Source organism: Myotis myotis, unplaced genomic scaffold (assembly GCF_014108235.1).
Source record: "Myotis myotis isolate mMyoMyo1 unplaced genomic scaffold, mMyoMyo1.p scaffold_m19_p_27, whole genome shotgun sequence".
NCBI classification, from domain to species: domain Eukaryota; kingdom Metazoa; phylum Chordata; class Mammalia; order Chiroptera; family Vespertilionidae; genus Myotis; species Myotis myotis.
Window position 1 is genome coordinate 1723898 of NW_023416332.1, and position 27632 is coordinate 1751529.

General features: G+C 60.0%; 1 protein-coding gene across 2 annotated transcripts; it reads right to left on the reverse strand.

Annotated features, from left to right (window-relative positions):
- Window positions 1–9959: 9959 nt before the first annotated feature.
- Window positions 9960–18085, reverse strand: LOC118649058 (pepsin A-5-like). 2 transcript variants are annotated; one of them, XM_036295811.1, is made up of 9 exons: window positions 17601–18085; window positions 16148–16298; window positions 15276–15393; window positions 15065–15183; window positions 13985–14184; window positions 12759–12875; window positions 11636–11780; window positions 11450–11548; window positions 9960–10513 (listed from the first exon to the last, which is right to left on the reverse strand). In XM_036295811.1, the coding sequence occupies exons 1-9, from the start codon at window positions 17651–17653 to the stop codon at window positions 10364–10366; spliced, it is 1152 nt and encodes a 383-aa protein (XP_036151704.1). In that variant the 5' UTR covers window positions 17654–18085; the 3' UTR covers window positions 9960–10363. The 2 variants fall into 2 exon arrangements, with proteins under 2 accessions (XP_036151704.1, XP_036151705.1); XM_036295812.1 differs by having other exon boundaries at window positions 9960–10490; window positions 11427–11548.
- Window positions 18086–27632: the final 9547 nt, after the last annotated feature.

Below are 27632 nucleotides of genomic sequence, written 5' to 3' on the forward strand. Positions count from 1 at the left end.
AAGAGGCCAGGCCTTGCGGGAGTTCACGGCTGGCCCAGGAGACGACAGGAGGGGCCTCCTTCCTTTCCACCCGGATGGGCCTTGGGGTCCCACGAACGGGGAGCTCTTGGATCGCGAGGAGTTGTCTCCCCACATTAGAGATTTTAACACCTGGGGAGGCTGGCGTGCTTGGTGGCCCACAGTCCAGGCTGGTGGCAGGGCCCACGGGGGCCCCCAAGTGTCGTGGGGGGGTCATTTCCTTGTCACCCTTCCCCTTGGGCACGTGCGGGCCTGTGACGCGCTGCTGGCCAATAGGACAGGGCGCTCGGACGTGTGGTGACATCACACGAGCTGGCCACTGTCTTTGTGCAGGTGTCACCTGCCGGCTCCGATGCAGGTGAGCCTCCCGGGGCAAGGAGCAGAGCGGAACCTCCAGCCAACAGCCACCAGGGGAGCGAGCCCCCGCCTCCCGATGATCCGCAAGGAACGGATTCCCTCCGACCACCAGGTGAGCTCAGAGGAGACGCCAGCCCTGGCTGACCCCTCGATGCAGCGGCAGCCCATGGACTTGGACCCCCGGCCCGGGAACTGGGGGAGTGAAGGTGAGTGCGTTAACTCGCCAGATTTGTGGGCGTTCGTCACCGGCCATAGAAAGTGGACACAGGGTTGGGAACCCCTAGAAAGCCCCACAGGGTCCCCCCGGCGGCTTCGTCCGGGGCCACTTCAGTGCGGGGCAAGGGGGCTTTCCGGCGGTGGCGGCTTGGGCCACGGGTCCGCAAACCCCCGTGGATGCAACGAGGGCGCATTGTCGCGTTGCCGGGGCTCCGTGCGGTCCGAGCGCTTGGGGACACACGAGCTTTCAGACATGATTATCCCTGCATGTTCCCTGCAGGCAGCTCAGAGGGGGACGGGGCCGGCGCAGGGTCACGCAGCTGAGGGGTGACACGCGAGGCCCAGGACGGGCCGCAGGAGGCTCTGGTCTTGGGAGACTTGTCCTGGGCCGGGCTCTGTCCTGCCCCCTCGCGTCTGCCCCGCAGTGCAGGGGGGGGGGCACCCTGTGGTGGCCGCAGCCTCCTTCCCGGGGGAGCTGTGGGAGGAGCGTGGGAGCTGGGTCCGTGCTCGGGACGGGAGGGGCGGCTGCCAGCAGGGAAGCCGCTAATCTGCGCGTGCCAGACGCCGGCGGAGAGATTAGACAACAGCGTTGACTTTGCCATTAGCGCTGCCCGGCACTCGGCTCTGAGGGGCTCCGGGAGCCGCATCGGGGAGGGGGCAGCCCCGCCAAGGGCACAGGTGTTCAGGAACATTCTGTGGACACAGCGAATCAGGCAGTGGAACGCGATGTAAGGAGCCGATGGCGGCAGGACCGGCCGAGACTGAGCGCGATAGGTGTTATCGGGGTCTGATAGGCTTGCACGCGGGGCCCCGGGAATTTTCCATCAAGGCCTCTCCGGCCACCAAGTCTTCCTGGGACACGGAGCCCATGTCTGCTCTCAGCCCCAGGGACCGGCACTGGTTCTAAATATTAAACTTATAATAACAGCCGAAACCGGTTTGGCTCAGTGGATAGAGCGTCGGCCTGCGGACTGAAAGGTCCCAGGTTTGATTCCGGTCAAGGGCATGTACCTGGGTTGCGGGCACATCCGCAGTGGGGGGTGTGCAGGAGGCAGCTGGTCGATGTTTCTCTCTCATCGATGTTTCTAACTCTCTATCTCTCTCCTTTCCTCTCTGTAAAAACTCAATAAAATATATTAAAAAAAAAAAACTTATAATAACATTTGGCCCAAGTCTACAAATAATGCATGTCCGTTGCAGATTATTCACAGGCAAATAAAAGTTAAAAAAAGGCCCCGGCCCACTGCCCAGACCCCTCCCCCGTGAACGCTGTAAGTGACTGTGTTACGTACGTACAGCAAGGGGGCCAGGCAGGAGAGAACACATTGTTTTTGCAGATTACTGTCGAGAGGAGAAGTAAGTGCTCATGTATTTCCAAGGGATTTCTTATCCGTCTACATCAGCGGTTCCCAACCTGTGGGCCGCCACCCCTTTGGGGGTCGAACGACCCTTTCACAGGGGTCGCCTAAGACCGTCGGAAAAAACATCTATAATTACGTATTGTTTTTGTGATTAACCACTATGCTTTAATTATGTTCAATGTGTAACAATGAAAATACATCCTGCATATCAGACATTTACATGACGATTCATAACAGTAGCAACATGACAGTGATGAAGTAGCAACGAAAATAATTTAATGGTTGGGGGTCACCACAACATGAGGAACTGTATTAAAGGGTCGCGGCATTAGGAAGGTAGAGAACCACTGGTCTACATCTTTTTTAAAAAAATATATATTTTATTGAATTTTTACAGAGAGGAAGGGAGAGGGATAGAGAGTCAGAAACATCGATGAGAGAGAAACACCGATCAGCTGCCTCCTGCACACTCCCACTGGGGATGTGCCCGCAACCAAGGTACATGCCCTTGACTGGAATGGAACCTGAGACCCTTCAGTCCGCAGGCTGACGCTCCATCCACTGAGCCAAACCGGTCAGGGCTACATCATCATTTTTAAAATTTTTCCTTGAAATACAGTATGCACACGGAAAGATGGGTGTCATGGGGAACAGCTTGATGAACGTCACACAGGGAGCGTAGCCGTGTAACCACTACCACGTCAGGAAACAGCATAGCCCTGACTGGTGTGGCTCAGTGGGTAGAGCGTTGGCCTACGGACCCTTTGATCCAGGGTTGGATTCCAGTCAAGGGCACGTACCTCAGTTGCAGGCTCCCCCCCCCCCCCCGCCCCCCCGACCCGGGCCCTGGTTGCTGCGTGTGCAGGAAGCAGCCAATGGATGTGTCTCTCTCACATCGATGTTTCTCTCTGTCTTTCCCTCTCCAACTCTCTCTAAAAATCAATGGAAAATATCCTCGGGTGAGGATTTTTATAAAAAGGGAACATTACAAGGACCCCAAGCTCCCTTCCAGCCACAAACCCTCCCCGAAACCGAGCATAACCGTCACTCTCACTGCAGACAGCAGAGACGGAGGGGCCCGCGCTTGTACTTGAGGTGAGCGAGGCCGCGGAACAGGCCCGCGGCTGCGTCCGGCTTCGTGGCTCAGAATCGCGTGTGCGGGAGTCGCGTGGGGCTGCGTGTCGTCGCGGGCCGGCAGGTCTCACTGCTGCGTCTCGTTCCACTTGTACAGATGCCTCAGTGACCTCGTCTCTGGCCGGTGGGCATGTGAGCGGCTTCCCGTGGGGGCTCTTAGGACAGGGCCGCTCTGAGCCTTCTGGTCTGTACCCCTCCCCTCCCCGCATCCCGTGAACGTGCGCAGGCATTTCTGTTGGGCGCGGGCCCAGGAGAGGAACTGCGGGATCCTAGGGCAGACGTGTGTTTGGCGGCAGGAGAAACTGCTGCGTCCGGCTGGCATGGCCAGTGGTTGAGCGTCGACCTATGAACCAGGAGGTCACGGTTGGATTCCGGGTCAGGGCACATGCCCAGGTTGCGGGCTCGGTTCCCAGTGCGGGGTGTGCAGGAGGCAGCGATCCATGATTCTCTCTCGCCCTCGCCGGTGTGGCTCAGTGGATAGGGTGTCGGCCTGTGGACCAAAGGGTCCCAGGTTCATTCCAGCCAAGGGCACATGCCTGGGTTGGGGGCTCGGCCCAACGCGCAGGAGGCAGCCGATCAATGCTTCCCTCTCATCACTGATGTTTCTCTCTCTCCCTCTCCCTTCTTCTCTGAAATCAGTAAAAATATATTAAAAGAAAGAAAGAAAGTAATAAAGAAGAAAGAAAGAAGAAAGGAAGGAAGGAAGAGAGAGAGAGAGAGAGAGAGAGAGAGAGAGAGAGAGAGAGAGAGAGAAAGGAAGAAAGAAACAAAGAAACAAAGAAAGGAAGAAAGAAAGAGAAAGAAAGAAACCACTGGCCAGCTTCCCCGAGTGGTGGGCCAGGCTGCCCTCCCCGAAGCCACGGGGGAGTTCCGGTGGCTCCAGTGGTCCGTCAGCCACGTCAGCGCAGCCGGTCTGGCAGGGGGGGGGGGCGGGGGGGGTCTTCTCTCGCGGTTTCCCTTTGCGTCCGGGGAGGCAGGGCGCGGAGCAGCTCTCCCTGCGCACAGGCCTCGGACAGGCCTTCTTAGGAGCACCTGCTCGAGTCTCTCGCGCGTTTAACACGACGATCTAGTCTTCCGCGTCCATTCGTAGGCGTTTGCCTCAGACTTTAACTTCTAGGGGCCAGATGCCGTCGCATAAGCCGTGCCTGCACCGAGGCCGAGGCCATGACGGGAGAGCTGAGCTGCTCGGACGCGGGCACGGAGACCCGCCCCGAGACGTCCCGCGGCCCCGGGATCGATGGGAGGGACGCGCTTTGGAAAACCTGTGAAGCGGACGCTCTGCAGACCCTCCTGCTGGCGCCCGTTTCACGTGCAGCTCTGGCGTCGGGGTGCAGGGGCGAGAGCCCTGCTGCGGCTCCCGCTGGCTGTCCCCGCTCCGGTGACGACGACGGCCCGCAGGTGAGGGGCACGCGGTGCCAGGGACCCTCGGTCTCTCCTCCCGAGGCAGACGCAGGCTCTGTGGCACCATTTTACAGACGGCCCGCAGGTGAGGGGCACGCGGTGCCAGGGACCCTCCGTCTCTCCTCCCGAGGCAGACACAGGCTCGTGGCACCATTTTACAGACGGCCCGCAGGTGAGCCGAGGCTCAGAGCGGTGCTGCAGCCTGGGGCGCGGGGAGCGAGAGGCGCCCTTGACTCCTCTGCTCAGGGGGCCTGAGAGATTCTTGGGGGAAACGGGGGGGGGGGGGGGGGGGGGGCGGGGAAGAGGGGGGGCGGAGGGGGAGGTGGTCTGCTGAGTGAATTCCTGTGAGAGGCTTCGGGGCCCTTCCACTCCTTGGCCGGCAGGCGGGGCTGCTTGTGTGGATTACGACAGCGTGTTAGGCTGTGCACTTCTGCTTTAAGCGTGTTTTCACATGTTTGTTGTGGCGCCCTGAGCAGCGGGGTCCCTTCCTTCCAGCTCTGCTCCTCCAGACTCACTAAGGATAGTGGGTTCTAACTGGGCCTGGCCCCGACCTCGGGGGCGGCCAGGGGACATGGGCAAGGGAAGGCTTGTCCCAGCACAGCCCCTCTCCGGGGGCAGGCGGGACAAAGGCCCTCCCACCCGGACAGGCCACTGGGACAGGCCTCGGCCAGCGACATGAGGCCGGACAGTGGCTAACGTGTCCAGGCCAGTGTGCCGCGCGCGTCACGTCTCATTCCACAGCCCGTGACGTGGGCGCTCCTCCTGGTCATGCTCTACCGATGGGATGGAAGAGGGTCGGTACCGGCTCCAGGTTCCGCTGCAGGCAGGGGGCAGAGCTGGGGCTCGAAGCCCGGCTGCCTGGACCCCGAACCCACACTCGCCAGCACTGACTGCCGCTCAGAGTGTGGAAGACCCCCCCCATCTCAGAGCTGCCCCAGCCCCTCCCTGGGGCCCGTCAGGGGCAGGCGTTCTCTCCCGCAGGTGAAGTTGCTGGTTGTGGGTCAGGTGACGGCGGGCGGTGAGCTCCGCTGGCCGGGAGGCACGTGAGCGGAGTCGGGGGGCCACCGGGCACTGGTGCGGAGCAGGCCCCCATCCTCACGGGGGACGTGCACGGGGGAGGAGGAGTGATGAGTGAATGAACACGGTCTCTCTGGGGCAGCGGGAGCCCTCCTGCCTCCGGGCCTGGAGCGTGGGGAGTGGGAGCCATCTGGGACCCCGATGGTCCCACCTGTGGGGGCCTCACACGGGGAGGCCCTGGGCTGGGTGGTCCAAGCTGTTTGGAGAGTCGGGGAGCAGAGAGGTGGCGGCGGGGACTGGGGGCACGAGTGTGCTCGTGGGGAGTCCTGGAAGGGAGGGGCATGGCCCTGGGCCTCAGCCCCAGGCTCCCACCGCCAGGCCGGCCACACTCGGGGCCTCTGACGCCTGCTTTGGGGGAAGGAGGAAGTGGAAACCGGGACCTGGGCAGTGCAGGGCTCACTGGGAGCAGACGAGGAAAGGTTGGAAAGCTGGGGGTTGCCGGGGGGTGGGGTGTGGGGGGCGACTGGCAGAGGAGTGAGGTGGTAGCCGTTTTAACCGGGTTTGGAACATTCCCGGGAAGCGCCCCTCAGCCCCTGCAGCCCCCGCGCTCCTGAGTGGCTCCCCTGAGCTGACCCTGCCCCGGGGCCCAGCCAGCACCTGCTGCAGCTGGTGGCCTTGGGTGAACCCCTCTTGTGGACCAAAGAAGGTCAAGGCCCCGTTGATATGGGCCCGCCCGGCCCGGCTCCTTTGTCCCCGTATCTCTAATGCCACATCCCCCCTGGCAGGTGAGCACGCCTCCGCCTGGCCCGCTCTGCCCGCCTTCTCGGGTCCAATCTGATCTGACCTGTGCCCTGGCCTCCTGGGGGCCACCTGGGCCCGGCTGCTGCCCTGTGGCTGTGATGTCTGCTGACAGCGAGGGAGCTAGGCTGGGCGGGAGGGGGTTTAAAACGCGGTCCCGGGGCCTCCTGCTCTGATGGACAGAGCTGCTCTCACCGCCGCTGGGCGCCGGCCTTCCCTGCCCAGCGAGCCTGCGGCAACAGCAGCATCGGGGTCCTCATGCCCTGGCCTGGGTAGTGGGGGGGGGGGGGCGGGGGGGGCAAGGCCGTGAGCCCGAGTGGAAGCCTGTGCCACCTTCTCATGCCCTGCTCCCTGCCTTGCAGCACCCACTTTGGCTGGGTCCCTGAGTGCCCGACGAGCAGGGCACGGAAAGAGGCCGAGTGCTATGGGTCACTTAGAAAAAAGGGCTCTCGCCTCCAGGGGACACCTGGGAGGCCATCACGGAGGCGGCGGCATTCGAGCTGTTTTAATAATACTTAAATTGGAAGTTGCAGTCAGCCCAGGAGTGTGTCCCTCTTCCCCGGGGGAATCACATTCGCACAGGGATCGGAACATGGTGCAGAGGGGACGTTGGCAAGTGGCTGAGCACCCAAGCAGGCCCTCAGGGATGCGTGGGAAGGAGGCGGAGGCTTCTGAGCCTGGCTGGAGGCAACACCAGCCGTGCTCCCTGCCCGTCTCGGTGGTAAGGGGCTGCATTGTGCTCCCCAAATTCATGTGCAGGAGCCCTAACCCAGAGAACTCTGAATGCGATTGGACTTGGAGACGGGGTCCTTACTGTAAAGAGACTAAATGAGGTCACGAGGCTGGGCCCTCATCCACTGTGACTGATGTCCTTAGACCAGGGGGCGATTAGGACACAGGCACACAGAGGAGAGACCGGGGAAGGCCCGGGAGGAAGACAGCCGAACGCCAAGCGGCGAGGCTCAGGGAGCCGCCCTGCAGACGCCCACTCTCGGCTCTCCGGCCTCCAGAGCTGCGAGATAGTGGACTTCCGTGTGCCCATGCGCCCCTCGCCCGTCGCTGGCGTTTGTCTGGAGGCCGGGACACATGGCACAAGGGACGCAGCCGGCAGCGCCCTGGCTTCCTGCTTCGGCAGCACTGGGCTCGGTGTGGACCCAGGGCCTGCGTCTTCTTCACACTGAGCTCACGTGGCGTTCGGCCCCAAGCGCTCCCTGAGTGTCGCTGGGTTGCAGGCGCCAGTGCAGCCCCGGGGCCGGCCGCTCAGAGAACAAGACAGCAGACCCAGCGCTGTCTCCCTGGTGTCCACTCCGGGCAGGAGACAGACAGTCACAGGAGAGAGGGGCCACACAGTGGGCGCCGTGCGGTGCGGGGCAGCGAGAGCGAGGAGGGACAGGGAGCGCTGGGGGGCTGGCATTTCGGGGAGAGGACCAGAGGGCCCCCCGAGGGCCATTAGGGTGCAGGTCTGAAGGGGGATGGGAGATGTGTGTGCTCGCGGCCCACAGTTTGGGCTGCACTTCTGACCAGTTTATTCATTTATTTATTTTTTTGGTGACATTTTGCATCTTTCTACGAAATAGCACTGCACGGCAGGCAATCATTACTTCTTAATTTGGTTACCGCTTGCGTTCAGTGCTTCTGTGTGTCGGTTTCAGGCGTACACGGGCTGCCCTTTTCTTTATATGGTGCTGAACAAACTCAGAAAGAATCTGGTGGCCTTGTGGAACTACAGGATTACGATTTCCTTCAAGGTCGCAAACCTGGGACACAGCTAAGGCAAAAGCCCACAAGTGCTCCAAACAAGGAAGAAGAGTTAAAAGTGCTCCCAGTAGAAACCGCTTTCTTGAGAAGCGCCAGGGGCATGTTCTTAGCCCTGGGATTGGTCCAGGATCGGGACCCGTCGGACGCCAGGCAGCCAGGATGCCAGATGCCAGACGGTCCGGAATGGAAGGCGGGTGCCAGGAGGTCTGATCACCGCCGGTGACGATGGCAGGGGTCTGGGTGCCCGAGTCCGTCCAGGGGTGATCGGAGGGTCATCGGGCGGCCTGGTCTATCCAGGCGTGGACACAGGACTGGAAGGCCCAGGCTAGTTGGGACAGGAATGCAATCTTTCTCATGCCCCAACCTGTATAATGTTAGTAATTTTAGTAGCTTGGTGACAGCGACTCCATTTTATATAGTCCCTATCTTCACACTTTTCTTAATGGACATAGCCCACATTTATCACTTTTTTAAAAAATATATATTTTTTAAATTGATTTCAGGGAGGAAGGGAGAGGGAGAGAGAGATAGAAACATCAAACATGAGAGAGAATCATGCATCGGCTGCCTCCTGCACAATCTCTCCTGGGGATCAAGTCCGTAACCCGGGCATGTGTCCTTGACTGGAGTCGAACTTGGGACCCTTCAGTCTGCAAGCTGACTCTCCATCCACTGAGCCAAACCAGCAAGGGATGGTCACACTAAGAGTCAGAAATAGATTCCTTCCTGGTGATGATTTCCCTGATGTTAGAAACTAGGGTGGTCGCCAACTGTTACGAGTACAAATAGATTTCGTGGGAAAATATTTATAGCTCAATATATCGATCTCTATTTAGGTATGGAATCGCCATATTGTTTCCTACCGCGGCCGCACCACGGGACACTCACAAAACAGGACACGGGTTCCAGGTCTCACCAGCCCGGGCTGATGTGTGTGTTTTGCCAGTGGCCACCCTCCCAGGCGTGAAGGGAGAGCTCATGGTCGTTTTCATTTGCGTTTTCCTGGTGACTAATGAGGGAGGAGCTGATCTTGTCTCAGAATTACAGAATAGAAAACAGATGTCTGAGATGAGCTGACCTAAGGTCACAGGACTGGTCACAGGCCTGTATTTTTTGAGGCCCTACTGTGTGCCTGGTACGTACACGTCAGAGCTGGGACCTGAACCCGGACCGAGAGCCCCGGGCTGTGCCGGCCTGCCCTGCGCTGCCCTGTCTTCCAGGGGCTTCGCAAACCTGTAACCCTGCTGTTTCGGATTCTGCCCTTTTCTCCTAATGTCATGTTACATGACCTCTCAGCATCCAATGTTCCCAAACACGACTGTGAGGGGTGGCGGAGGCGGCGGGGCAGCCACAAATTCTTCTACCACCTACAGCAGCGGTCGCCAACCGGTGGTCCGCGGAGCGCAGCTGGTCCGTGAGGTCCGAAAGGTTGGCGACCGCTGTGTCCTACAGCATCTCTCACTTCTGGGGCCGCCTCTACCCAGCTGCAGCCAGCGGTTCTGGAGGAAACTGTCAATCACCATCCACAGCGCGGGGGCCGGGTGGCCAAGTGGAGCCCATCACAGTGCCCCATGCCCTGGCCACATGATTGGTCCAGGGCTGGACACTTGACGTGAGGTGGACCAATCAGACCCCTCCCTGATGCTCTGCTCATTTCCAAGCCTTAAGGATGTCAAGGGCCGGGGCAGGGGCGGCAGGGCCCTTCACCTGGAGGAGGCTGCCGAGAGAACGCTGGCAGGAGAAGAGCATCAGAGACGACGGAAGGGACAGAGGCCGGGGTGGGGGGGAGAGGGAGCTGGTGGGTGTGGATTTCTTGGGCGCAGCCCCCGAGCTCCGCGGACCTGCTGTGGTTCCGCATCCTGGGCCCGGCGTCCTTCCAGGGAGCGTCCTTTCCGACTGAGCCGGCTGGAGGTGGTTCCCGCCCTGGTGGTCCGGACTGGATCCCAGAACCCTGCCTGACTGACGCACTTCCCAGGCCCAGGCAGAGGCACCACTCGTTTTAGCGCCATTGAAATGAGACCGTTTATTAAAAATCAATATGTTAAAAAAAATCAATGTTTTTATGACTTTTTAGAGGGAGAGAGAGAAACATCGATGGACTGCCCATTGCATGCCCCCTCCTGGGGACCGAGCCTGCAACCCCCGGGGCATGTGCCCTGACCAGGAATCAAACCAGTGACCATTGAGAATAGGGGTCGGCAAAGCCCCAGACACAGCTGTAGCCGGGTCCCCTGGGCGGGGACGCAGGGAGTGTGTGCGAGTCCTGGGGCGGGCCCGGTGGCCTCCCGGAGCAGCGCCCTCGTCTACACCACCGCAGGGGCCAAGCCGATCCTGTTGTTGGCGCGATCGAAGACGGTGAAATAGAGTCGTAGGAACACATCCCCCAGGATCCAGAGGCTGGAGCTGCCTGAGGTGTCGATGTCCAAGTTGCTGAAGCAGATGTCGGTCCGCTCCTGGAGGGGAAGGACGTGTAGCCCTCAGCTGCGCCCTCACCGCCCGCCACCCCATGGCACACCGCCAGGGGCCTTCAGGGCTTAGAGCAGCGGTTCTCAACCTGTGGGTCGCGACCCCTTTGGCAGTCGAACGGCCCTTTCACAGGGGTCGCCTAAGACCATCCTGCATATCAGATATTTACCTGACGATTCATCACAGTATCAACATGACAGTTATGAAGGAGCAACGAAGATAATGTTATGGTTGGGTCACAACATGAGGAACTGTATTTAGGGGGCCAGAAGGTTGAGAACCACTGGCTGAGAGGCTTCCAGTTGCTCTCTCCGTGGCTGCCCCACGCCCTCTCGGCACGCCGTGGGCACCGGCGCTTCTGGAGCCCGGTCACTGCGCAGCTTTATTCATGTCAGCGTCTAACCGCCCTGGGTACCCCATTTCACAGTCAGGGAATTGGGGCCTAGGAGGGGGCGTTTGCACCCCGGGACTAGGGTGACCTTATGATTTATCACCCAAATCAGAACACTTCGAGATGGGAAGGGAATACAGCCCATGATTACGGGGGGCCACTGGGGCTGTCCCCAGCCAGCCCTAGGGTCCCTCCTCTTTGCCTGTCTCCGGGGTTACCGCCTACATTACAGCCCAGGGGTCAGAGCGCCCCGGTTGACCTGACGCTGCCTGAGGGCGAGGCCATTAGCGCCCCCTCCTGGAGCCGGCACGGAGCGGGCATGGTGGCCGCTCCGCATTTCCCTGAGGCTGATGGATGCCCCAGACACCCTACTGTCAAGAGGCTTGTGCTATGGGAGGCGCCCTCCCAGCCAGGGCTGCTGGGCAGCACCTGCAATGGCACGGCCTGGCCTCCAGGGGGCCTCTCTGAGCCACGGCCACACAGGTCCCTCCAGCCCCAGTTCTGAGAACCAGCCCCCAGGGCAGCCCCTCACCCTCCGGATGTAGGCGCTGGCTGGCACTGGGTATGTGACATTGTTTATGGTGAAGACGATGTCAGGCAGGCTCTGGACGTCATCGCAGCTGACGACGTACTGTGTGAGAGAGAGGGAGGGGGGGTTGGCCCCGGGGGTCCTTTGTGTGTGGGGAACCCAGGGTGACCCCGGGGCGTGACCCCTCACCTCGCCGGTGCTGGTGGTCCAGGTGTGGATGTTCTTCAGAATGTTGAGGACGGGGTCGAGTGGGCCAATCACCAGCGAGGTCCCGGTATCCACAATGGCCTGGCAGCCGCCGGGACAGGCCACGACTGTCCCGTTCATGGAGATGCTGAGGGACAAAGCAGGCGCCAGGGTCACCCGTGGCCTCTCCCCCGCGGCCCTCCCAGCTGCCTGCAGAACAGCCTGCAGCTCCTGCCGTCCTGTCTCCCTGTGTCGGCCACACCGACCTTCCTGGACGGACTTCCTCGCAGGTCTTGAATGCATTGTGCTCCCGGTGCCTCAGGGCCTTGGCACGTGCCATCACCCTTCCTGGACCCACCCTGTCCCCTTTGTCTGGCTGATTCCTCCTGTCCTCCAGGGTCCGGATCAGTCGCTACTTTTCCAGGGAAGTGTCCCCCAGAGGAGATCAGGCCCCTCTCCTCCCCAGACTGGACGGCAAACCCTCCTGGTGTCCAGCGCGCACGGGCTGGGGACTCCCGATGGCTGCGACACTGTCCCTCACGTGTGTCTGCCCTGCTCGTCGGGAGAGCAAGCTGTGCCCTGCGTGCCCCCTCCAGTGCCCGTGCCCAGCGCACAGCGCATGCTCCACTGTTTGCCGAGGGAATGGCAGGGCACGAGAAGGAATGAGGGTCAACTGGAGACACGGACCTGCTGTCCGGCCAGTGATGAAAGCCACACGGTAAAGACGGAGTTCCCGCGGAGCAGAGGCTCGGAGAGGAAGCAGGGAGTGTGTTGTTCCCCCCTGGCCTCGTGACCCCCCTACCCCCAGGCCCGTGGCCGGGGGATGCCTGGGCCGGCCCAGGGCGCGGGGCGTGGGCTCCGGAGCACAGTTTAGGCCTCTGTCTGACAGTATCACGGGGCCCCCTCAGTGATCGCCCCTAGCCTCAGCCACCCCAGTCCCCGTTCCTGGTGTCGGAGACGCAGGCCCAATCCCGGTTCTCTGGTCAGGACCCTGGTCAGGGCAGTTATGAACCCGTGGTGGGGTGCGTGCCTGTGTCTGTCTGAGTGTGTGCGTGTGCCCTGTGCCTGCAGGTGCGGCTGCCACTGGCGTGGCCCTCAGTGGGGGGGCGGGGGGAGGGGTGCTTACCTGTCCACAGTGATCTGCCAGAAGCCCTGCGTGCTCACCGGCACCCACTGGAGCTCGCCCCGGTAGTAGGAGTGATCCACGCCACCGAACATCACCACGCTGCCCTTCTCCTTGTTGCTGGGAGAGAGGGGGGGCGGGAGGAGAGGGGGCTCTTGTGAGGGGAGGACGGTGGGTGGCGCTTCTCCAGCTCAGTGACCGAGGCTGGCACTGGCCAGCGGCCACTTAGCCACACTGCGCAGGGCCCCGTGGAGCAGGCACTGCTGTGACGCCCACTGTTCAGAAGGGACCTGGGGCAGGGGCACTGAGCACGGCCCAAGGTCAGTCCCCTGGCTACTGAGGAGCACAGCCGAGCTGTGAACTTGAGATTCTGGCTGGGCTTGGGCTAGAATGTCAACATGTTGGGCTTTGCCGGCCACGCGATCTCTATCCCAAGTGCTCGATGCTGCCATTGTAGCGCAGAAGCAGCTGCAGACAGGATGTGACTTAAAGAGCAGGGCTGTGTTCCAATAAAACTTTATTTATAAAAGCAGGTGGCGGGCCACAGGTGGCCGAGGGCCACTAGTTGCTGACCTCTCGACTAGGCTGCCCCTCAGGAAAGAGGGGAGGCCCGGTCATCTACCATTTCTCAGGCGATGGAAGGCATCTGGGCAAAGGGCCTGCCCAGCCAGGCTGACCTGCTCAGGTGGGAGGAGGCTGACCTGCTCAGGGGGGAGGGGGCTGACCTGCTCAGGGGGGAGGAGGCTGACCTGCTCAGGTGGGAGGGGGCTGACCTGCTCAGGGAGGAGGGGGCTGACCTGCTCAGGGAGGAGGGGGCTGCCCTGCTCAGGTGGGAGGAGGCTGACCTGCTCAGATGGGAGGGGGCTGACCTGCTCAAGTGGGAGGAGGCTGACCTGCTCAGGTCGGAGGAGGCTGACCTGCTCAGGTCGGAGGAGGCTGACCTGCTCAGGGAGGAGGAGGCTGACCTGCTCAGGGAGGAGGGGGCTGACCTGCTCAGGGAGGAGGAGGTTGACCTGCTCAGGGGGGAAGGGGCTGACCTGCTCAGGGAGGAGGAGGCTGACCTGCTCAGGGGGGAGGGGGCTGACCTGCTCAGGGAGGAGGGGGCTGACCTGCTCAGGGGCGAGGGGGCTGCCCTGCTCAGGGAGGAGGAGGCTGACCTGCTCAGGGGGGAGGGGGCTGACCTGCTCAGGAAGGAGGGGGCTGACCTGCTCAGGGAGGAGGGGGCTGACCTGCTCAGGTAGAAGGCGAAGAGGTTCTCAGGCAGGAGGCCTTGCTTCCACAGGCTGTCGAAGACCGGGGTGGTGTCCTTGAGGGCGAGGGTGGGGTAGGCCAGGCCCAGTATGCCGTCGAAGGCGGCAAACTCCAAGGCAATGCCGGACTCTGTCGTGCTCAGGCCGAATGCCTGGGATTTGCAGACAAGGTCCCCGACCTGGGGGGAGAGGGTGGCCTCATGGGAAGGTTTGGGACGTGGAGCTGGGGCTGGGCCTGGGGGAGGTGTGTGGGGCGATGCCACCAGCACCCCAGGGATCAGCTGAGGTGTGGCTGCGCCTGGAGGTGCCCGAGCAGCACCCACTGTGCTTTGCCGAGGAGTCCCCCTGACACCCGCCCTCCTGCTAGCACCACCCCGGGTGGTGAAACACCCTCATCCCTCTGTACGGCTGGGGCGCCGGGGGCAGAGTGGGCCAGGCGGTTCCCCCGCAGGCCCCATGAGCAGAGCGCGGGGTCGTCTTGTGTTTGGCGTTCCGGGATCTGGTGGCAGAACCCGAGTGAATTCCCTGCGATTCACTGTGGATTCTGCACCCCAGGTGTACACAGGGCCGCCGAGTTCCTGTGAAAAGACTGCGTGGAGCCCTGGCCGCTTTGCTCAGTGACTAGAGCGCCGGCCTGTGGACTGAAGGGTCCCGGGTTAAATTCCGGTCAAGGGCACATGCACAGGTTGTGGGCTCGATCCATGGGGGGGGGGTGCAGGAGGCAGCTGATCCATGATTTTCTCTCCTCATTGATGTTTCTACCTCTCTCTCCCTCTCCCTTCCTCTCTGAAATTAATAAAAATATATATTTTTAAAAAATAAATAAAACTGGGTTTGCGCTCACCTCTCCTTGCTCCCAGCAAAATCAGCCTTCAGCTCACCACGGGGCAAGAGCTGCAAATGCCCGCCTCCCGTGCCATGACCCGCTCGCTGGGTTGGCCACTCGGGGCGCTCTCAGCCGGGCACTGTCTCCCCGAGGCAGACGGCCAGCCGCTGGGGGACTTGAGGTTTGTCCCCGTAAGCAGTGGGCAGAGGTCGCCAGGCCCCACCCCCACTCACCCGCACGTCGTCGTAGCCGAGCAGCCCGGTCATGCTGCCGGACCCGTACAGCAGCCAGATGGGCCGGTCCGCGTCCTGGAAGGTGGACGACTCCCGAGGTTTGAAGGTTTTGTGTGTCACTGCAGACGGAGTGCAGGGGTCAGTCAGCTCTCAGGGCCTGGGGCAGGGGTGGGAGCAGGGGCGGGAGCCGCAACAGGGCCCAGGCACTCACCACAGGCGGGACTGGAGCAGTAGATGGAGGGCACCCACAAGTCCGCTGAGCCAGTGTCAAAGACGACCTTGAACTTCTGAGGGGGCGTTCCAATGCTGATGATGCCAACGTAGTATATCTGCCGGCGGGGGCGGGGGTTAGGCCAGCCCTTGCGCCCCGGTCACGCCTGGTCCCCAGGTGCCGGCCTTGACCAGGGCGTCCCGGGTCTGCTGGAATCGCTTTCCCACCACCCCACCTCCATGGCCGCGGCTCAGGTGGCGCCTTCATTGGAAAAGTTTCCCACTTTCTCCTGCAGCTCTGTGAATCCACAGCCTTCACGGCCCGCTGGAGTGCTCCCTCCTCCGGGAAGCCCTCCTAGGTCACCCAGGCCCCTGACTCCCAACTCAGCGCCGGTTGTGTCACTATCACACTGGCGGCCCTTTAATTGGCGTTTATCTTCTTGCAGAACAGGCCAGACCCCCTGTGATCCACAGCCGTAACCACACCGTTGGTGTTAATAGCCTCCCACGCTGGAGGGGCTCAGGCACTCTGCTGGGGTCATTCTCGGGGCTGTGGAGGCTGAGCGCCCTCGGCCTGGGGCGTCCAACTGGAGTCCCCGTTAAGGCAGCGGTTTTGTTCAGAAGGAGCAGAATCTGTCCAACCAGCACCTGGTTCTCGGGTGCCCAGCGCCGGATCCTGGGCACCGAGATGGAGTCTGCCTGCCTCCTGGTCATTGCTGGGCCAGACACCACAGACCAAGAGCTGAGGGTGCGAGTGCCTTCTCCCCTTTGCTGCCTGCAGGAGCCCCGCCCCCACCTCCTGGCTGCCACCCCGGGTGGACCCCAGTGCTCGGCCAGCACTAGGGAAGGCTGTGCCTGCGCCCCCACACTCACGTCCAGGTAGTTCCTCATGGGTTCGACGGTGACGCGCGGCTGGCGCAGGAGCTTGTTGGCCCGGCTGTGGGCGTACCGCTGGAGGTGGTCTCTCAGCAGGTCCCTCTCCCGCAGGCTCTCCCGCATGGACTTGATCTTCGTCAGAGGGACGCTTCCAGCGGGAAAAGACAAGAAGTAAGACAGCAGCTCTCCACCCGCCGTTCCACGTGGCCACCGCGCCTGGCGGTGGAGCCGCACCGTCTTTTCCGAGGATTTCACAAGCCATCTGATGAGGGCGGGCGCCCAACCAACGCAGGGAAAGGCCGGACCATGGGCCCAGGTCTGACCACAGGGCGGGTTGCAGCCTCAGGGAGGCCACAGGCCCGTGCGGAGCCTCCGTTTCCCCATCGTAAAGAAGTGGGGTGACAGCAGGCCTCCCATGGCGGGTTTGGGGCTTTGAGGGCGAGGATGGACCGAAGGCCCCTGACGGAGGGACCTGGACCTGGAGCCCGTGCTGTCGCATCGTCATCTCACCGGCTCCCTCTCCAGGACGCCCTGGCGGGAGCGGAGCGGGATCCCTCCTGTTACTGGAGGAACCTGAAAGGCAGGGGGTGCGTGACCTGGCTGTGGCCACCTGCTCCTTCAGGCAAAACTGGGCCCCGGAGGGTCCCTCCGGCCCTTCTCCAGGGTCAAGCGGAGGGGAGGCTGGAGGCGGGCAGGACGCGGGAGATGGGGAAGACATTAGGGAAATCCAGAGGGCGGAGGAGCAGGCAAAAACCAAAACAGAGGGGAACCCACGCGTTCTGCACCTACAGAGACATCGGAGGAGACGGGGAGACAGGGGAGAGACACAGAGGTGGAGACACGGGCCCACGGAGACGAGGGAGAGCGGGGAGGAGACCGAGCAGCAAATGGGAGGGAAATGCTGTCCCCTGACCAGACCAGCCTTACAGCCGCCCAGGGGGTGCCCTGAGCAATCCTGGGGGCACCGTCTGCACAGGGGCAGCCTGGCGCTGTGGAACCCCCAGACCTGCCCCAGGACCCCTGGCCCCACAGTGCACGTGGCAAGCTACTCATCAGTACATGGAGACCTGGCCCTGGCCGGTGTGGCTCAGTGGACAGAGCGTCCACCTGCGGACCGAAGGGTCCCGGGTTCGATTCCAGTCAAGGGCACGGACCTCGGTTGCAGGCTCCTCCCCGGCCCAGTTCCTGGTGGGGGCTCGTGCAGGAGGCAGCCCATCGATGTCTTTCTCTCACATCGATGTTTCTCCCTGTCTTTCCCTCTCTCTTTCCCTCTCCCTAAAAATCAATGGGAAAATATCCTCAGGTGAGGATTTATAAAAATTAAAATTAAAACTAATTGCAGATGCGGACGTGACGACAGGGAATGATTGCATTCCCTTCTCCCCCCCTGGGCGGTGGAAGGATCAGGGGACAGTGAGAGCGAGGCCGGGACAGGTGTCCCCATACTCACGTCACCAGGCACTCGGACAGGGCCACCAGGCTGAGGAACCCGATCCACCTCATTGTGCGTTCTCCCGCGTCACGTCCTCCGGAAGGCTCGGTGCGGAGGGTGCGGCGAGGGGCCAGCGCTGCCCATATATGCGCTCTGACCTGCGCCCGATCCCCTGGGAGGGCTGCTGATGGTCCCGATAAAAAACTAACCTCCCGATAAGATCTTTATTCCCATCAGCTTCCGGATCGGGGGGAGAGGGGGAAGGACTTAGAAAAATTCGGAATACAGAGATCTCTATCGTCATCTCCTCCTTGGGGCATGGCTGGGGGACAAGCCCAAACCACGTGACCTCAGTGAGAGTGGGGAGATGCGTGCTGGCCTGGAGGGAAAGCTCGCTCATCATGTCATAAAGTGAGTGCTGGCGACCACGCTTGGCATCCTTGGTCTCATGTCCTCCTCGTAGCCACCCTGTGAGCTGCGCATCGGGGAGGAGCGTGCTGGGAGGATTGGGGGTCCCCCGGCAGAGGGAAGACGGCAAGGAGCCCACTGGCGTAGGAGTGGCTTTAGGTGATGGCAGCGTGCAGGCCAGGCCGGGGCCCCTGAGCTCAAGGCCCAGAGAAAAGGAGACGGAGTGGACGGCTGGGCGGCTGCGTGGGCTCGGGCAGCCCATGCCCCGTCCCCAAGGGCAGCCCCCGCTCGGCTCGGACGGCGTAGGATGCGGGCCGGTCGGCCAAGCTTTCAAGGGGAGTCTGAAGTCTGCACATTGATGTGGACTCCCCTGATTTTTAAATGTTAGCAACTAATTAAAAAAAATTTTTCCCCAAAATAATCCAGCAGCTGGGGGCTGGATGCAGCTTTTCTTTCTGGCCCAGAGGTGGGCGTGCAGGGCCGGGGGGTGTTCCATTCATGGCCGAGTGGCTAAGAGGCGGAAACCCTCGACCCTGTCAACCTTCCCTCGCGGGTGAGAGAACACCCCCCGCGTCCGACACCCCGACGGACGGAGTAGCTGCCCCTCGCGAGCCCCGAGGGAGCCCCCGGCAGGCCCCGGCCTTGGAGCGAGCTTGTCTGCCAAACCAGACCACGAAGGAGTAGCCCCTTTGAAAGGGTCTCACCGTCCGGGAAGGCGCAGGCCGGCCCAGAGCTCAGCTCCGCCTGAGGCACAGGCTGCCCAGCACCGGCCACCTTCCAGCCGGGCCAGGAGAAGGGCGTGTCTGCTTCCTCCCAGGCCCCGGGGCCGCGTGAGAGCCACCCAGGTCTGTCCCCAGCACGGAGGCCGGCCTCGCCCCAGGCTGAGGTGGCAGGTGGTGGGGGCTCTGTCCTACCCTCCCCGTGACACATTAAAAGTCAGTTTGGTGGATTTGACCCCCATGGAGGGGATGTGACCCAACTGGGTGTAACGCAGATGGAAAGAGGAATGAAGGGGCCGAATCTCTAGGGTACTGATTCGTTTTTTAAGAGGGGACAGCCGAAACCGGTTTGGCTCAGTGGATAGAGCGTCGGCTTGCGGACTGAGGGGTCCCGGGTTCGATTCCGGTCAAGGGCATGTACCTGGGGTGCGGGCACATCCCCAGTGGGAGATGTGCAGGAGGCAGCTGATCGATGTTTCTCTCTCATCGATGTTTCTAACTCTCTATCTCTCTCCCTTCCTCTCTGTAAAAAATCAATAAAATATATAAAAAAAAAAAAGAGGGGACAGTCCTGGACGGTGGTGCTCAGTGGTTAGAGCAACCAAAGGGCCGAGGGTTCGATTCTCGGTCAAGGGCACGTACCTCAGTTGCAGGTTCCACCTCTGGTTCCAGTTGGGGTGCGTACAGGAGGCAACCAATCGATGTGTCTCTCTCATGTCGATGTTTCCCTGCCCCCCCCACTCTCTTCCCCCCGCCCCTCCACTCTCTAGAAAAGCAATGGAAAAAATGTCCTCTGTGAGGATCTAAAAATAAAGAAAAAGAGGCAGAGCAGTGTTTGCGCTGCTTTCACACACGCCCAGACGCATCCACATCCATGTATGTTTCCCATCAGAAGCCATGAGGCGTGACCCAAACACGAGTAACAACTGTAACTCCAGGTGAGGGGCACGGATGGAAGTGAGGTGCTTCTTGTTTTATGTTCGACTTTGCAGCCGTGTAAATGTGCTACGGGATCAAGCAAATAAACACGGAAACCCCCACCCACCCCCACCCCCCGAGACCAGGAAGGGCGGATGGACGAGAAAAGAGCCACCGTGTCTGCAGGGGCTTTGCCCAAACCTCAGCCGCCTGGCCGGGCTGAGCCCGCGATTTCACACCGTGGGCGCCTCGCGGACCCGGCAGGCCTCCTTCCACGGGACCTGGGCCTCCTGGAGGGATCTGAGACGAGGGCGGCCGGCAGTTCTCAGCGGGCAGGGGTTTGCAGTCTGAAGCATTTCTTTGGGCATTTCCATCCCAGTGGCCTGTGTTCCTAAACTGGGAGCAGACCGTCTGCCGATGACCTGTATTCCTGCGCTGGGAAACAGGGATATTTGAGTGGAGAAATCGCTTCTCTGGATAGATAAGCAATTAAGAGATTTTAAAAAATCACAACCCTCAAAATAGAGAATGCACGAAAACCAATGGGCCTGATTGTATCGAGCTGGCGCCATCGCCATGCAGAGCAAAGCATGACCTTGAGGGGCTTTAAAGCGACTCTATATTCACAGCCAGATATTTTCCGGGGACAAAACAAACAAAAAAACAAAGAAAACAAACAAGAAACCTGAACCTGGCGGGGCAGCTCAGTGCGGGCGCTGCTGCTCCAGTGGCCCGGAGACTCGGAACCGTGTGCTGCGGGTGAACGCGGCGAAGTCTCTGTGCGAATGCTGTGACGGCGCAAGGCTTTGCGGGGGGGGGGGGGGGGGGGGGGGGGGAGATGCCGGTATCAAACACAAAGGGAATAAAACCCCGCAATCTTAAACCTGAATTGGAAATATAGGTCTGTGCTCACTACTTTCTAAAAATACCTGTTTCCCAGCTCAGGACTCTGAAAAGCCCCGCAGCGACGAACACCTGGTCACAGGGAGTAGCCTGAGGCCGGGAGTGTGACCTCCCTCACTTTCCTGCCGGAGGGCGCTGGGATTCCAGGCCACGTGCGCCCACGGCGTCCCCCGGGACCAGGTGGTAACGGCGACATGGGCTCGGGCATCGGTGCTCAGCGGCTCCCGCTGGCCAGGAATAGGCCAGTGTGAGCATCGCCTCTCATCGCTTGGGACAGATGAACCATAAGAAGCCACGCATTCCCCGTGACACACAGCAGCTGGGCCGTCAGGGTGGGAGACGGCAGCCGGCCGCCGAGAGAGGCAGGGAGGGGCTGGTGGAGGGGCGCATGGAAGAATGCCAGCAGCTACAGGCGGGTGGGGGGGGGGGGGCCGTGGCGGCACTGGGAAAGGCCTGCCCCGCCCCACCCCCACCCCGAGGGCAGCCCTGGGTCTGGCACAGCCCGTCAGCGGATGCTGAGCCCAGGATGGCAGCCGCAGGGAGGTTCATGGTGAATGGGGTGCGGGCCTCACCCCGAGCAGCCGTGCGGTGGCAGCCAGGGAGGCTGTGCCCCTCAAGGGCTGCGGTGGGAATGTGTGGCTCCACCGAGAGGCGGTCCAAGGAGACCGGCCCACCCCAGGGCTGGCCTCACGGCCCGCTTCCGGCACCGCACAGCTCTGCCGCGTCAGCCTCTCTCCGCTCATGGCGCATAAACTGATTGCCGCAGCTCCGCGGCCCCGGAGTAGACATTTGTGCTGATCTGACATAAAAACACAGGCATGGTTTTGACTCATTCACAACGATGGCTATTGCGTTGGCTGTTGTTTTGTAATCTGACCCCCTAGGAAAAGCGGCCAGTGCTCCTGAAATGGTAATACTTAGTCAGGTTCTGCACTTTTGCCAGGGGGGGGGGGGGTGCGGGGGGAGGGCGTTGCACATTTTACACGTTCCTGTGGCGCCGGGTGGCAATCGCTGACAGAGATAAAGGCGCAAGGAAGCAATCATTTAAAAGCATCACTGGAGACATTTCTTCAGGACAAATGACACCCCCCCCCCCCACACACACACCTTTCAAACAAGGAAATGCCATAAAAAGGGGAGGGGGAGGCTGCTACTTATTATAAATCTTAAGAACCAACAACCAAATGCGACATATGTGTCCATTGTCTAGCTCAACCTGTGGGTCGCGACCCCCTTTGCCGGTCGAACGGCCCTTTCACAGGGGTCGCCTAAGACCACCGGAAAACACACCTATAATTACATATTGTTGTTGTGATTAATCGCGATGCTTTAATTGTGTTCAATGTGTAACAATGAAATTGGGGGTCACCGCAACATGAGGAGCTGTGTTAAAGGGTCGCGGCATTAGGAAGGTTGAGAACCGCTGGTCTAGACCCTGACGGGAATAAATAAACTGTTCAAAGGCATTTTTTGAGAGAGTCAGAAAGACTCCAGCCTGGACTAGAGCTCAGGTGAGATGGAAGGCGTCAGTTTTGTTGGGGATGAAGTAGCAACGGGGTCTATACAGGGTGCCCCCCTACATGTATACGCGCATTGACAGCGGGTAGCTCCGTTTGGAAAACGAAATGCACTTTGATAAACGCCGCCGCCTTTATCATTAACGCGTGTGCGTGCGTTTGGGGCGACACCTGTGTGTTTTGTGAAATGATGACCTCTGCCTGATACGATCACAGCAAAAATGAATGAAGGATAAAACCTTGTAAGGGGGGGTCTAGCGCAGCGGTTCTCCACCTTCTGGCCCTTTCAATACAGCTCCTCATGTGGTGAGCCAACCATAAAATTATTTCCGTTGCTCCTTCATCACTGTCATGTTGCTCCTGTGATGAATCATCATGTAAATATCTGATATGCAGGATGGTCTGAGGCGACCCCTGTGAAAGGATCGTTCGGCCGCCAAAGGGGTCGCGACTCACGGGCTGAGAACGGCTGGTCCAGAGAAAACAGATGTGCATAACTGCTGCGCTTCAAACTGAGTCCGCCCTCAAATGCATACGCTGGAGCCTCAGTCCCAATAGGATGGGATGCGGCGATGGGCCCCTGGAGGTGATTGGGTTGAGGTGAGGTCACGAGGGTGCCTGCCCCTGCCCCCCGCGATGTGAGGCAGTGAGAGACGGCTGGGTGCAGCTGACGCCCAGCAGGGCGGTTCGTGGGGAGTGGGGAGCGGGCCTGCCCCAGCAGCAGGTGTGCAGGGGCAGCCGGCCTCGGGCCCAGGGCAGCCTGGGGGAGAGAAAGAAAGTAGTCGCTTTTGATGCTAAATGATAAAACAGAGCACTTGCGATGCTCTTTGTTCTGAAAGCGCTTATGTTTGAAGTGATAAGAGGTTTAAACACTGTAATTTTGGGGTTAGTTTCTGTCGTTATCGATGCCCCAAGGGGCCCAAGCAGAGTGTACGAGACAGCCTCCACGGCCAGGCACACCCGCCCATTTCCCGGCTCCTCCTGCAAACCGGACCCGCCACCCCCGGGGCTGTGTCCGATGTTGGGGAGCCACGTCAGGGTCTGGAGGCGGGAGGAATGAGGAAACTGATGGAAAACGCTGCCTCCTCTTTGCTGCAGGGGAGGGCCCAGGCCTGGGTGGCCGCCGCCCAGCAGTGAGCCGCAGTCTTGGAGGGGAAGGGAGCGGGGTTCACAGCCGAGTGACAGAGAAGGGCTGGCTGGGCCCCGGGCCCGGGGTGTGGGAGGGGGGGGGGACGGAGAAGGCCTGGGCAGGGATGGAGCTCAGTGCCCCGTGCCACTGCGCCGCTGGCACCCTGTGCCGGGCATCCCACCCGCTGGGCAGGGAGGTGGTCGGCAGGTCGCTGGAAGCCTTTAGAACAGCGTCTCGTGGCTCTCGCCTTCCTGCAGGCCCGGGACCCGGAGCCCTGGGATTGGCGTCCACGCCGTTAGGAGAGGCGACCCCTCAGCCCAGCTCGCGTTTCGTGGTTTTGTTTTTATTTTTAATAAATATTTTTATTGGTTTCAGAGAGGAAGGGGGAGAGGGAGAGGGAGAGGGAGAGAGAGACAGAAACGTCAGTGATGAGAGAGTCATCAATTGGCTGCTTCCTGCCTGCAACCTGGGCATGTGCCCTGAGCAGGAATCGCACTGACCTCCTGGTCTGGAGGCCGACGCCCAACCACTGGGCCACCAGGGCCGGGCCCAGCGCGGGTTTCTATTGAAGAGCCCGCCCCTCCCAGTTGGTGGCCTCCCCTTATGACGACCCTGTCGAGCCCACCGAGTCGCGTGGCCGCTGTCCACCGGGCAGCCCAGGGCCTCTCCCGCTCATGGGGCAGTTACACGGCACCTGGTCTGCCACCCCCGTCCCGGCCCGGCCCCCCGGGCAGGAGCGCCAGGCGGTCAGAGCCCCGGCCACGGGTGTCGGGTCGTCGCTGACACTCAGTGTGGAACAAGCCCAATCTCCTGACCCTGCGGACGGGGAACGGGGGGCTGGGGTGTGTAACTAGCCCACAGCTCACCAGCTGAGTTAGCGGCGCCTGGGACCGCCTGTGGTTCTGGGCTGGGAGAGCTCTGTGCAGGGAGAGGCCGGAGAAGGCTGCCACCTCCAGGCAGCTCTCCAGGCTGCAGGGGCCAGAGCTGAAGCCCTCCCCTCCCTGCTGAGTCCCACCCGCAGTCTCCAGGACCTGTGATCTGACGCTCTATCCACTGAGACACACCGGCTGGCGCCACATTTATCGCTTTAAGAGTCAGGAATAGATTCCTTCCTGGTGATGATTTCCCTGATGTTAGAAACTGGGGTGGTCTCCAGCTGTTACGAGTAAAATAGATTCCGTGGGAAAATATTTATAGTTAACATAATAATTTATAGCTCAATCTATCTGCCTCTATTTAGATAGATAAATATATCTGTTTTTCAAAGTGGCATTAGCCACTGTAAAGGTGGGAGAGGCGATGTGACTACGGTTTCATGTGGCCAAAGAGACATTCAAGTACACGGAGCCAACGGGCAGTTCCACCAGGGTGAGACCAGGTGGCCTGTGCACGTAATACCCACCTTGGCCACAGGGGCCCGCCTTTCGCCGTCTGTTTTTCCCTTGGAATCCATTTGCTCCAGCAGGCAAACCCAGCAAAGGCATGGTCCTCTCTCAGTTGGAAACGTCTGTCTTTTAAACATATTTTTATTGATTTCAGAGAGGAAGGAAGAAGCATAGAAACAGCAATGATGAGAGAGAATCACTGATCGGCTGCCTCCCGCACGCCCCCCACTGGTGCCAAGCCCACAACCCAGGCCTGTGCCCTGACCGGGACTCGAACCATGACCTCCTGGTTCATAGGTCGATGCTCAACCCCTGAGCCACCCGGGCTGGGCAGAAACCGCGGTCTTTTGGAGAATAATGCTGAGCCTGTTCCTGATCTTAAAAGCTCTCACTGGAGAAAATAGTAACGAAGATGAGAGGAGCAATTACCCATGTGCTGCCTCCCGGATATGACTATTGTCATATATTCTTGGGTCTTTTTCTGCCCCATGCGTGACGTGAGCCACAATTCATGCTACTGTGGGGCTGGCACCGTCCCGAAGCTTTTCTGTAGATGAACGCCTTGAATCTTCACCACAGACTGAGAAGGTGGGACAGTTTTTCCTGTCATTCTTTTATATATAGTATTTGTACAGCCTGATTGACATATATGCGATATCTCATAAATGCCACCGTTTCGGGGATGTAGTTTAGTATGTTTTAGTATGTTCATGGAGCTGTACAGCCATCCCATGATTTAATTTTAGAACATTTTTGATCCCTCAGAAAGAAATGCCGTACACATCGATAGTCAACCGTCTTTTCCAGCCCTGCCCCTTTTCCCCAACTAGAAGAGAAGATTCTTTTATTATTAATGAATGAATGAATGAATTGCTTTTTATTGTAGTAAGAACATTTAGCATGAGATCTACCCTCGTAACATAATTTTTTTTATCCTCCCCGGAGGATATTTGTCCCATTGAGTTTCAGAGAGAGTGGACGGGAGGGAGGGCGGGAGGGAGGGGGAGCCAGAGAAGCATTGATGTGAGAGAAACGTCGGTTGGTTGCCTCCCGCACATGCTGGACTGGGGTCGGCGCTGAACCTGCAGCTCAGGTGTATACTCTTTCTTTTAAAAATATTGTTTTTATTTTTTACAGAGAGGAAGGGAAAGGGATAGAGAGTTAGAAACATCGATGAGAGAGACACATCGATCAGCTGCTTCCTGCACACCCCCTACTGGGCATGTGCCCACAACCAAGGTACCTGCCCTTGACCGGAATCCAGCTTGGGACCCTTCACTCCCCAGGCCGATGCGCTATCCAGTGAGCCACACCGGCTAGGGCTCAGGTATATACTCTTGACTGGGAATTGAACCTGTGGCCCGTCAGTGTGCAGGCCAACACTCTAACCACTGAACAACACTGGCCAGGACGCAGCAACATTTTAAGTGCACAGTGGGAGTATTATTAACTATAGGCACAAGGTTACGTAACAGACCCCTAAACTTATTCACCTTGCATAACTTGCATTGCTGAAATATGCCTGTTGAATAGCAACTCCCCACTCCCCTCTCTCCCTAACCCCTGACAGCCACCATGCCGCACCCGGCTTCTGTGAGTGTGACGATGTCAGAAACCTCAGGGACGTGGGACCATATAGTCCCCATCCCGCGGGGACTGGCTTATTTCACTTCACGCCAGCCCTCAGGTTTCAGCCTGTTGCAAACTGCAGGGTTTCTTCTCGTTGTGACTGAGTAATATCCCACTGCGTGTCAGTACCACGGCTTCTCCATCCGTTCATCGGTCGGTGGACGCTTGCTGGCCTCCACATCTCGCTATTGTGAGTGGCGCTGTGATGGGTACGTGGTGGGGCTATCTCTCCGAGACCCTGATTTCAATTCTTTGGGATGAAAATCCAGAAATGGGGTTGCTGGGTCTTATAAAAATCCTATTGTTCACTTTCTGAGGAGCCGCCATATTGTTTCCTACCGCGGCCGCACCACGGGACACTCACATAACAGGGCACGGGTTCCAGGTCTCACCAGCCCGGGCTGATGTGTGTGTTTTGCCAGTGGCCACCCTCCCAGGCGTGAAGGGAGAGCTCATGGTCGTTTTCATTTGCGTTTTCCTGGTGACTAATGAGGGAGGAGCTGATCTTGTCTCAGAATTACAGAATAGAAAACAGATGTCTGAGATGAGCTGACCTAAGGTCACAGGACTGGTCACAGGCCTGTATTTTTTGAGGCCCTACTGTGTGCCTGGTACGTACACGTCAGAGCTGGGACCTGAACCCGGACCGAGAGCCCCTGGCTGTGCCGGCCTGCCCCTGCGCTGCCCTGTCTTCCAGGGGCTTCGCAAACCTGTAACCCTGCTGTTTCGGATTCTGCCCTTTTCTCCTAATGTCATGTTACATGACCTCTCAGCATCCAATGTTCCCAAACACGACTGTGAGGGGTGGTGGAGGCGGCGGGGCAGCCACAAATTCTTCTACCACCTACAGCAGCGGTCCGCCAACCGGTGGTCCGCGGAGCGCAGCTGGTCCGTGAGGTCCGAAGGTTGGCGACCACTGGGTCCTACAGCATCTCTCACTTCTGGGGCCGCCTCTACCCAGCTGCAGCCAGCGGTTCTGGAGGAAACTGTCAATCACCATCCACAGCGCGGGGGCCGGGTGGCCAAGTGGAGCCCATCACAGTGCCCCATGCCCTGGCCACATGATTGGTCCAGGGCTGGACACTTGACGTGAGGTGGACCAATCAGACCCCTCCCTGATGCTCTGCTCATTTCCAAGCCTTAAGGATGTCAAGGGCCGGGGCAGGGGCGGCAGGGCCCTTCACCTGGAGGAGGCTGCCGAGAGAACGCTGGCAGGAGAAGAGCATCAGAGACGACGGAAGGGACAGAGGCCGGGGGTATTTGGGGAGAGGGAGCTGGTGGGTGTGGATTTCTTGGGCACAGCCCCCGAGCTCCGAGGACCTGCTGTGGTTCCGCATCCTGGGCCCGGCGTCCTTCCAGGGAGCGTCCTTTCCGACTGAGCCGGCTGGAGGTGGTTCCCGCCCTGATGGTCCGGACTGGATCCCAGAGCCCTGCCTGACAGA